This window comes from Notechis scutatus, chromosome 5 (genome assembly GCF_049901735.1).
Source record: "Notechis scutatus isolate UNSWTSFEM ecotype Mainland chromosome 5, rNotScu1.2, whole genome shotgun sequence".
Lineage (NCBI taxonomy): Eukaryota > Metazoa > Chordata > Lepidosauria > Squamata > Elapidae > Notechis > Notechis scutatus.
The window spans coordinates 39,363,967-39,376,016 of NC_142013.1; the positions used below are offsets into that span (position 1 = coordinate 39,363,967).

General features: G+C 41.7%; 1 protein-coding gene across 2 annotated transcripts in view; it reads left to right on the forward strand.

Annotated features, from left to right (window-relative positions):
• PTGFRN (prostaglandin F2 receptor inhibitor) overlaps positions 1-12,050 on the forward strand; it is a 102,731-nt gene that overhangs the window by 47,772 nt on the left and 42,909 nt on the right. Inside the window, exon 5 of one of the 2 annotated variants that reach the window (XM_087966590.1) lies at positions 546-971. The exons of the other annotated variant lie outside the window; for it this stretch is intronic. Coding sequence (XP_087822716.1) covers positions 546-971 — 426 coding nt within the window. The remainder of the gene's footprint in view (positions 1-545; positions 972-12,050) is intronic. 2 annotated transcript variants of the gene reach the window in all.

Here is a 12,050-nt window from a genome sequence, read left to right on the forward strand (position 1 = left end):
GTGACCGTTCAAAGTTACAATGGCACTGAAAAAAGTGACATTACCATTTTTCCCAGTTACAATCTTTGTAGCATCTCCACGATGATGTGATCAAAATTCAGATGCTTAGCAACTGGTTCATACTTATGACCATTGTGATGTCCCAAGGTTACTTTTTGCAACCTTTTGACAAGCAGAGTCAACGTGGAAGCCAGATGCACTTAACAACTGAGTTACTAACTTATTAACTGCAGTGATTTGCTTAACAACTGTGACAAGAAAGATAAAATGCGGCAGAACTCACTTAACAAACAGAAATTAACAACAGAAACGTTGGGCTCAAATGTGGTCGTAAGTCGAGGACTAGCTGTAATACCATGAAGAATTAGACATAATTAGCTGATGGTACAATCCAAATCCTTGCCATAACTGGTTAAATACTAAAGAAGCTTTGCAATTTAAAATCATGATGTATGTGAAGATATAACCTATATTCTGTATTAGTTCTGTTTCATACTTTTAATTGTTACTTTGGCTTTCTTTCTATTTTCCCAAAACCTACATAGAACCAAATTACTACGTGTTTCTGAATGCTTCTAAAACACCCCTGTTTGCTGAGGATCCCACAGAGCTTGAATGTAGGATCATGGAGGTACAGAACACTGAAACAAATGTTCGTTTCACTGTGTCCTGGTACTATAGGATGCCCACACGCAGTGATGAAGTGGTAGAATATGAACTTCTGGCCACTATGGATGCAGACTGGACACTAGTACTTGGCGAGAAAAGCAAACAACGTGCTCAGAATGGGGAAATTATTTTCTCTAAACCAAAGGTAGACATCTTCCGCTTACGAATCCAATGGACTTCTGAAACAGATAGAGGAGAATATTATTGTGTAATTTCATCATGGAGCAGACAGCGCAACAACAGCTGGATAAAGATCAAGGATGTGGCTTCTATGCCTGTAAGCATTTTATGGTCTACACAAGGTAAGATTTCCCAATTCTGACTTTAAATGGTGTGGTGCATATTGGTGATATTTCAGTGTCTTTGTAGGTATTCCGCAAAGGAAAAAAAAAGGTTTTTGATAAGTTGTACATGCATTTCCCACAGCTAACTTTGAAATGAAGAAAGCAGAATAGCCAAATGTACAAATGACCAGCAGGATGACATTTAATAATAATAATAAATAGCTACCAGTGTAAGCTTAAGATACTTTTTGTAATGACCCAGGGCATGGCACAAAAGCAACGAAGTCACAAAAGTAGGTAAAGTCCCTTTAATACCTTCAACTTGGCTCCCAATGTCCAGTTATCATCAGCTGGAGAAAAAATTCTCCCAAGAACAGTCTTTAAAGAAAAGAAATTCAGTCTGCACCCAAAGTAAATTTAAATTATAAATAAAACCAACACAAACCATGCTGCAGCAATTAACAAAACAGGGCAGGATAAGGAATTGCAGACTTCCAAAAGATAATGAAACACACACAGTTAGGAAGACGCTTTCCTGTGCGCAGTTTGCCTTTTTAAACAGTTTTCCCAGCTGCAGCTAATGAAGGGGATCAGGGCCCTTTCCTCCCCCATAAACCACGTAACTCACGTTCCCTTCTCCGTTCCTCCCTGCATGCCCTAGGATGAAGAGGGGGTGGCCCTGGGTCTTCCTCTGAATGCCCAGCCGAACTGTGCCCTTCCCCAGTTTCTTCCACAGCCACCAGAGCCACAGTCCCACTCCCTGTCAGCTGCTCGACCTCCCCTCAGAATCAGATTCCAACAGGGGCATGACACTTTTATTAGGAGAGGAAATATATGTATTGCAAGCCTTGTTTCCTTAAACATCTTACCAAGAAGCAGCCTGAAGTATATCTAAGGTGAATGTGTACTCCAGAGGACATAATGTTCCTGACGTAATTTTTGTGTCCTTAATGTTACAAAGAATGGGACAAGACATAAAAAGCATATTCTTTTTAGATATCAAAAGGAACAACTCATTCAGCAGACTGAATGCATAGGATGAAGCTTTGTAGCTTTTTAAACACTGACAAAATAGTGATAATCTAAATCCTTGTTGATAACAGTTAAAAAAATTATAATGTATTCAGTTGTAATTTTCTGAAATCTCTCAAGACTCAATTGTTTTGCTTCAAAAGACTAATACATATGTTTGTCCTTTAACTTTTAAAACATTAAATTTGATGATTTTAAGTTTGAAAAATCATAGAAGTGAAGGTTTAAATTTAAGAACTAGAATAAATTTAATTTTGTTGCACACTTTTGAAAAGACTTGAGAAATAAAATTCCTTTGCGTATCGCCAAAATTATAATTTAGTCACTGTTATGTGATTGGCCTTCTTTTAACTAATCTGATAAAATATTAACTGAGTTAACTGAAAAAGAAGTGCTAGTGTTTTTCAGATAGTCTACAAGTATCTTGTTGAATATACAATTTATAAGTCATTTTTACTTCAGATTAGTTAGTCTTTTTTTAAAAAAATCAAAAAGAATTTTGTTTTTATATTCAATAGTCTCTGATTACTGTCTGTAATCACCTATGTGAATAACATAAGGGTAAGACTTTAAGAGAGTTGACACTAAATTAAACAATGTAATAATCCAATTTAAGGCAGCTCACATTTTAATGCATTTGGATAGTCAGCAGCTGAAAAGAAGATGTAGATATTTCTTGGGATACTTCTACATGTATTGCTTTGTAAATATTCTAGAGCTCCCTGATCCCAGCAGTTCCTTGTTTTTTGCTGCAATTCTTGGCTCCACTTTTATGGAGATGCTGTCAGTCCACTATTCCTCTCCTCTAAGCCTAGTGCTAAAAAGCTGAGCAGATTTATTTTATTGTCATCTGTGGTGTAGTTGAACCTTCAGAGAAACTAGTATTGTCTTTTGCAATGTTTTGTGTCAACTTAGAACTTAGGTTGCTATTTTTTCTCACTGCAGAGAATTCTTGATTCATCTCACTTCAAGACATCTGGCTTTGATCAACTTAGTGTATTACCTCAGTATATTAGTATATTTTCCTTAACAGATAATAAAGCATGATCATTTTTCAGTTCAATAGCTGAGTTGCCATGCAGTCAGACAACACACATAAGTATGTTTCACAAGCATGATTTAAGAGCATATAGAATGCCAGCAATGTACATTTCTTCTTCTATAGATTGAACATGGGGAACCCTTTTAAATTAGAGTCTAGAGCAGTGATTGAGATTCTTTGCTCCTTATTCCTAGTATTTTGATAATCAGTGGTACTGAGAATTTCTGCCTAATAAATTTGAAAGTACTTCTGGAGATTTGGGAGTGAAAACAGTGATGGTGTTGAATATTATCTATTTCAGTAGCACATCCAAATTTTACATGTACATAAATAAACTTAAGTGCTAATTTGTCATTAATTGGTAACAGAAATCATTTTGACCGGTTGGATATAACTTTCAAAGCTGCTAGATGTCCCAATTTGTGTTCTTCTAACAGGAAATAAAAATAGTAATCTAATAACCAGAAAAGTACAAGAAATGTTATGGTCCTTTCCTTAAGCTCTGAATACTTTCCAATCCGCATTGATGTTTTTCTCTTTTCTATGGCACTGGTTATATGTGTGCTGGAGGAGCTTCATTCATGGGGTCCTTATGAGGAACAGATAGCATTTCATAGTTAGAAACAGCCTTTTCATATGTTAGTTGATTTTTAGCGGTGGAAGATGCTAAGGTTCCCTTTGTGGAAGAAAGTTTTTTCTCTCTCTAATAAATCATGAAAGTTTAGAATGTAGCATTCTAGAATGCCATGACTTGTTTTAGCTGTTTAACAGTCTACTGTACTTTGACATTTACCTGAATCCACTAATCAGCGTCTTTAAAAAAGACACACAGGAAAACAGTCCAAGAATTTCAATTCCATCCAGTCTCCATATCTATAATTTCTACCTTCAGGGGTATTTATTAAACAGTTTAGTTTATAAACTACAGTCTTCTGAAAATCATCACTAACTCTCCAAGTGTGTCTAGATATGCTTTCCATCTGCCTTTGTTTTTAGACCAAGGATGGGCTGTGATACATTAATAACTAGTGATAAATTCATATTTAATGCTGGACTAACAATGGTTCATAAAAATTGGGGCTTTCATACTGGATTCTGTTGTGTTTCTATGGCACAGGCAACCATCCACATGTCCCAGTTTGTCATCTTGCTCTTTGAGTAAGACGTTTTACCTCAAGTTTCAAAAGAATAGGTTGTCCCAATTTTGAAATGCAGTCTTTCAGTAAAATATGCCTTTTTATTTTCTCCAATCATTTCACTTTAGATTGTGTATCACATTTTAAGAATAAGCCTGAGGCAAGGGGCTGCATTATTATTGCTCTTACAATGTATTTTGAGAGCATTTTTTTCCTGAAAAAGTAGAATAAGAATAACAAATAGTGTTTAATAAGAGGTCAGAGCAGTTGATATTTAGAGTGCAATAAAATTTGGAAATGTCACAGTTTATAACTACCTTTCCGGTTTTTAGTAATTATCCATTACCCAAAAATAGAAGATTAGCATAAAGCTGTGCATCACAAATTATTTTTGGATGTATATTGTTCTGAAACAGCAGCTGAGTGGTTTTTTCCCCTGTTACATAGTAATTCAAAACACATGCTTAAAGTACTGCAGTGTATTCGTATATCTAAGCGCACATAACAATTAATCCACTGTAAAACAAAATATTGATAGACACTTGCACATTTAAATTCTCTTTTTTCCCTCTCTTGTTATGTGCCTTAGAAATTCTCCAACAGAAAAATGACAGTAGGGAGGATCCTTGCTTTTCATAGAAAATGATCACCTTTCAGTTATTTTTTGCCATTGGCATCAACCTGATGGCAGCTACCCAAGCCATGTCCAGCCAGTAAGCCACCCCCAGCCAGTCACGTGACCAGCAAGCCACACCCTCAAATTAGGCCATGCCCACAGATATTTGAATCCCACCCCTGGGTGGGGGGCACCAAGGATGAGTTTGTAGCACCAAGGGGGCAGTGGACTGAAAAAGTTTGGGAACCACTGATATAGATGATAATACAAAACCTCAAAGTTTGTGACATAAAGGGATAGACCTGATCTCAGTGAGGTTTTTTTTTTTTTTTCATTTTTAAGAACATGTAACACTTCTTTATATCCAGGAGCTAAATATTTGAAGAAACGACTTCAGCATCTAGGTGGTATTGCTAGAAAAGGACAATGTGTTGTACTCACAAGTTCTACAATGTGAGAAAAGTGTAGATTGCCCAAACAGGGATAATGAAATTAATTCTTAAATTTGAAGCTATGTAATAGTACTTATCAATTTAGGTTTCTCCTCTCCTTTGTATAACATTGTCTTTTATAAACTTGCATGTTTCAGTAGCAATTCCTCAATATGTCATGTTGTAAAGTGATTACAAGCAATCTAATCTGAACCAGTTACATTATCTCTATTTCAGAGAGAATCCTGAAGAAAGAGAGAGAGTGGGTCTTAATGTTTAAAGAGACTTAAAGGCAGCTAGTTAAAATGCAAATCTTGACTAAACTATTCAAATTTAATCTGAAGATTTGCATCTTGAATGAACTAATCCTGACACTTATCTGATTTTATGCTTCAGTGCAGGCTTTTAAACACATTAGCAATGGTAGTTGAATTTCTGAGACATTGCATGGGGATATCTGCCTGGTTGTATTCAGAATAACTGTGAAATGATGACCAAAATCACAGTCTGCAAGCTTCTCGTCCGAATTATTTGAGGGAAAAAAGCATTGTGGGCAGGAAAGAAACAAGAAAATCTAAGGACCTAAGTTATGTAGAACTTTACATGTAATGTCACTAGCATTGGACCTGCTCCGAAAGATTATTAAAATCCATGCAGTTACCAGAATTCTGCAACTTGATGTAGAGCATGCTACAGAAATCTAAATGAGAAGTGAAAATATCATCACTGGATATCAGTAAAGCTTCTTGTTCAGAAAAGGCTGCTCTGGTAATCCATTAGACTATGCAAAACCTTTTGGCCATAAGTTCAACCTGTTCTTCCATCACGTCCATTAAAAGTTTCATATTGTTTTCATACTGTTTATGGAGAGCACAATCCCATTTAGAGTTAAGAGGACTTAATCTGAAATTCAGGGGCTTCTCAATCATATGGTCTATCTTGCTAGAACCTAGCCTAAACTTGTGTCACTCCATCCACACCCTAACAGAATTATGATCACATGTCCTGCTGTGCCCAAGATGGCACTGTAAACTGGTAATCCACTGTTAAAAGATGGATTCTCTTCCTGAGTTCACTTGTTTTCATGTAGATATTGAACAGTGAGAAGAGAAAAAGCTTAGTTCTCGAACGTTGTACAACGTATTACCACCAGTCAGGAAAGAGAACCATTTTCATTTTCTTCGTCTCTTAGCAGAGGGTCCAGAAGACTGTCATGAACTAAAATAGTGAGATCTGGTAAGAGGTCTAATAGGAAAAAAAGACTGGGAAAATCTTGGACTAAACTTGAAGCTGTGTTAAAACTGAGGAATGTGTAGTTACCAAAAAGGTAAAAGAGACACAAATGCACTAGGTGTTGAGATACATATATACATACAGTTATTAAGATTTTTTTCAGAATAGGGTAGGATAAAAAATAGTAGGGCTATTTGGTTAAGTTAAAGCTGATTAAATACTTTACATTAATAAATAATAAGCAATGATTAAAGGAAAGAGAAAAGGCTTAATCAGTTGCAAGATAGATGGATTTAATTAGAGTATTGATAGGAACGCAGTTGGAAAGCCTGAAAAACTAAGTTAGTACAGATTATCCTGGAGATAATCTGTCAGCACCAACTTGATGGATAATGACCATTGGCAGCAGCAAAGGTTCTTGAGACACTGATCTGCCTTGTAGGTGAAAAAGTTTTATGACTTTATGACTGGAAGCACTTTTTGGCCAAATTTAGTTCAGCCAAATTTAGGAATACCCTCATGTGTTAGAATAAAACTTGACATGAAAAATATTTGCACATATTTGCATGTCCTGTGAGCAGCTCTATAATCTAATCAATTGAGAATTTTGACTCTGACTTTTTTTTAAAGAACTTCAAAGCATTGTTCAAATTCTTATCAGTCTTGCAAGCTTTAAGCTCTGCTGTGTTTTCAGAATAATGAATGAGTCAAGATGTCAAGATGATATGAACAATGAGGCACCGCTATAAGCTCCTTTGCGATGTGATCTGTAGTTTTCTTTTCTTTCTTTTTTTTAAGGAAACGTTGAATTTTTATTTAAGCATGTTATTTTTATTAGCCAGCTTGAGCTCCTATGAAGAAAAAGGTTGTTTTTTCTCGTAAGAGCTTACGTTAATAAAAATAAAGTAATTTTTTTTAAGGTGAATAATATTTCAAGCTGTATTTAATCTTAATAAGCCATAATTGCTTTTTACATGTTTTTGTTTTCTTTTGAAGCTTTAAGATTATTAAAAATGGTTTACCATATATGAAAAATACAACCTGTCCTGATTTAGATAAATGAAGTTAAAAATTAGATTAAATTAAAATGTTTCTGAACCTTTTCTACATGGAGGGAAGAGAAGATTGTATATCAGAAGTATTCTGTATGCGAAGTAACTTGCCACAGGACTCCTGCACTTAGATTGGGTGTTGGTAGAAGTTACCCTGAACACCCTTTCTATCTATGCTGCGAGAGAGCCCAGGATGGATAGGATGGGTTGACTCCTTCCTGTGACGTCATTTAGCTGAGTCTGTACTAAGATATAAAAGCCAGACCCCGGAAGTTACCCCAGCTTTGGCGAAGATACTTGACAGACTGAAAGGTGTCTCTGAAAGCACAAATGAATACAGAAATAAGACTTACCCCCTCCGGACGAATCAAGGGAGGGGCTGGGCTCTCTCGCAGCATAGATAGAAAGGGCGTTCAGGGTAACTTCTACCAACGCCCATTCTGCATCGAGAGCCCAGGATGGGACATACCAAAGCTTGCATGTCCACGGGCGGGTCCTCGTCCGGCTCATCACACCGGCTGTTGAACCACTCGTTGAAGCACCCGTCTGCCAAAGGCTGAAGTTGCCGAGGCAAAGACATCCAGACGGTAGTATCTGATGAAAGGAGGCGGAGATGTCCACGTGGCCGTACGACAGATCTCCAAGGGTGCTTGGGTTGCCCAGGCAGCCAAAGTGGCCACGTTTCTGGTACAGTGCGCCGTCAGACCTCGATGAACCAGAAGGGCCGCAGCTTTGTAGGCCTGCTCAATACAAGATCTGACCCACCTGCTAATAGTAGGAGAAGAGGCCTTGTGCCCCAAGCGAGAAGGGAAAAGGAAACAAACATGGCTTTTGACTTCCTGAAGGAGGAAGTGCGCTTAATGTATATTCTAAGAGTCCCTCCTACGTCTAGCGGATGCCACTGCTGCTCTAAGTCATGGTGTGGGCGGGGGCAGAAGCCAGGCAACATAATGTCCTGGGACCTGTGGAACAGGTGGTAACCTTTGGAAGAAATGAGGGGTCCAGACTGAGGACAACCCTATCATCATGAAAGGAACAAAGGTCCTGTCTGATGGAAAGAGCAGCAAGCTCGGATACCCGCCTGGCTGAAGTGATGGAAATGGGGAACACTACCTTCAGAGTCAGGAAACAGAGAGACAATGTTCTAAGGGGTTCAAAGGGGGGCTTCGTAAGGGCATTAAGGGCCTCAAGAAGATCCCAGGAAGGATACCTGTGAACCACCGGGGGTGCAGGTTGGAAGTCCCCTTTCAAAAAAACTTCCTGACTGAAGTGTGATGGGATAAGGAAGGAAGCGAACCCCATGAAAGAACCGAAGAGAGGGCCTCAACCTGCCTACCTAAGGTGTTGGGGGCCAAACCTTTCTACAGATCATGCTGAAGGAATCTAAGAACCTCTGCCAACTGGGCTGAAGCAGGAGAGAGACCCTCCCTAAGGAACCCTCGGGAAGGGTCTTCTAGGTGGCATCATAGATGCGCCTTGTAGAAGGTTTGCGAGATGCCAGGATAGTGATGATGACCCTTTCAGGAATATCAGCCACCCCTAGCCGCTGCCGCCCAAGTGCCACATCGTCAGCTTGAGCCACAGGGGCTCTGGGTGGAGCAGAATCCCCTGATGAAGGGAGGTTAGATGGGCTGGGATCCTCCAAGGAGAAGCCCCCGATAGGTTGACCAGGTCCGCAAACCAGGGCGTCCTTGGCCAATAGGGTGTCAGGAGGAGGAGCTCCGCTCGTTCCTCCAACATCTTCCGAATTACTGCCGGAATGATGGGAAACGGGGGAAAGGTATAGAGGAGACTTTTGGGCCATCTGCACCAAAGAGCATTGGTCCCCTTAGCTCCCTGGCAAGGAAACCTGGTGAAGAATCTGGTGACCTGGGCGATTTGAGGAGTGGAGAAGAGATCCACCACCAGCGTTCCAAATCTGAGGGAAAGGTCCCTGAATAGAGACGGAGGAATGGACCATTCTGCCTGGTCGACTATGCTCCTGCTCAGCCAGTTGGCCTGGGAGTTGTCGATCCCGGAGATGTGGTCCGCCAAGATTGACAACAGATGTTTCTCTGCCCATAACACCAACTGTAGCGCCTCTCCCATGAGGGCTCTGGATGTCGTCCCCCCTTGCCGGTTGACATGGGATATGGCAGCCATGTTGTCCATAAGGACTAGAACATGAGAGCCGGTCACTGAGTGCCTGAAATTCTTGAGAGCTAGAAAAATGGCTCTGAGCTTTAGCCATGGGAAGGGCCAGCTCTGACCTGGACCAAGGTCCTGAGCTATCTGGCACTGCATATGGGACCCCCAACCCAGGAGGCTGGCATCGGTGGTTATCACTAGCCTTTCTGGTACCCTGAAAGGGAGTCCCTTTTAGATTAACGGGGAACGCCACCATTTGAGAGATCTCCGGATTTGTGGCAGGAGCGGGACCTTGATGGATGAGAGGCCGGTTCCTGTTCGTTGGTAGAGAAGCAGGAACCATTGGAGAGGACGGAGTGGAAAAATCCGTGGCTCTGGAGATATGACAGGGTAATTTGCAGATCCCGATGGGCTGCAGGGATGGAGGACAAAATCAAAATGTTGTCCCAATAGCATTGGATCCTTACTGGAACAGAATGCAGAGATGCCATCAATGCCACCAGAACCTTTGTGAAGACCCTTGAAGCCGATGAGAGGCTGAAGGGAAGTATTCGATACTGGTAATGGGTATTCTGATAACGGAAACGGAGAAATTGGCGATGATGAGGCCAAAAGGGGATATGGAGGAAGGCTCCATGAGATCAGTGGAAGAGAGGAGATCGCCCTCCCGAACGGTCTCTAAAATAGAATGCAGAGTCTGCATTTTAATTTGTCTGTATTTTACAAATTGGTTGAGAATTTTTAGATCCAGGATGGTTCGCCACCCCCCTGAGGCTTTGGGAACGATGAAAAGGCGACAGTAAAGCCCACATCCCCATTGAGAGGGGGGAACAGGTTGAATAGCTCGGATTTCAAGAAGGTGTTGAATGGCCTGTTTCATGAGGTCTTGCCTTGAAATGTCCCGAGAGACAGGCCAGCTCAAAAAAAATAGATTTTTTCCCCCTTTTGGGGGTGGCATTAGGAAGTCCAATTGTAACCCTGACCTAATAGGGCAGAGCATGCAGGCATCCGTTGTTGACTCCTCCCATTTGGAGGCAAAGAAGGCTAGGCGACCTCCGATGGGTGGGGAGAACAAGGGATTACTTAAAGCGACGGAAGGAACGAACCCAACTCCCCCAAAAGGGCTGTTTACCAGTAGAGGGTTGTGGCCTGCCAGATGTTTCCGCATGTTGGTCTTGGCGTTGGGATTATGGACTCTTGAGACTGGGGAAAGCGGGATGAGGTCTCCGCTCGAAAGGCAGGAGGGCGATAAGGAGCTGGGCGATAGTCGGCTCTCTTCCCAGAGGAAGAGAGAATCTTACGTTTATCTCTGGTTTCAATGCGATATGGTTCCAGAGCATCACCAAAAAGCTTATCGCCCGCGAATGGAACTGAAGCCAGCTTCCATTTACGGCGTGACACCGCCTGCCAGTTTCTGAGCCATAACAGTCTTCTTGCTGCTACTGAAGATGCCATGGCCCTAGATGCAAATTTGGCGGAATTGAGAGTGGCATCTGCAGTGAATTCCGCCGCTGCGATAATCTTATTAAGGTCTTGGTGAGACCGAAGGTCAGATGTAGGCAATCTAATCTGGAGTTGGTGCAGCCACCGTATGGATGCCCTTGTGAAAAAAGGATGCTGCTGTTGAAGGCCGAATAGCCCATGCAGCGCCGGAATGTCAACAGAAGGCACTGCCAGGCCATTGTGCAGGCCTGCGCTGATGTTGTAGAACGCTTATCCAGAGAAGATGGGCGAGGACCTGCCGAAGGAGAAGCACACTGTTCCTTGACCATGACCAGGAGCAAAGTGGAGAAAGCAAAACCCCTGCATGTACTACAGGCTTGGAGAAGAATGCGTCTCCCTGGCTAGAGGGATTTCCTTGTGGCTCGGGAGCCACTTCCTCTGGTGACAGCTTGGCAGTAACCAAGGCCTTGCTGAGTAATGGCCTGAAGAGAGAAGGATTGAAGACCAATGCAGAGGATGTCTGCTCTGGGCGAGAGTCCTCTTTCTCTGAAAGATTTTGGTCAAAGGTCTCGCCCTAAATCAGGGTGATGAGGCAGGTAACTTACAGATTGAGAAGGGAGAAGGGCCTGAGCCCTTTCCAGAGGTCGAAGAATTTGCTTGAAGCCTTCAGCCAATCCCTGCCTAATGGCCAATTGAGACAACCTCTTGGATATTCCCTGGTCTATGCTCAAAGGTAGAGGCAGAAGGCCGAAGGCCTGCTGCTGTGGGAGTGAAGGTGGCTTCAGGCCTAGATTGAGAAGAGGTTCGAGGCCTGGGGGGAGGGGGAGGAGCATAGGGCCCAGAAGCCTGTTGGAAATAAGGCCCAGATCTGCTTAGATCCTGAGGATCATATTGTACTGCCAAAGCCCCAGGAGACCAGGATGGAGGATGGAAAGGTTCAAGATAACTTCTCCTCCCCTGGGAGGGCTTGCCTGCGGCCCACGGG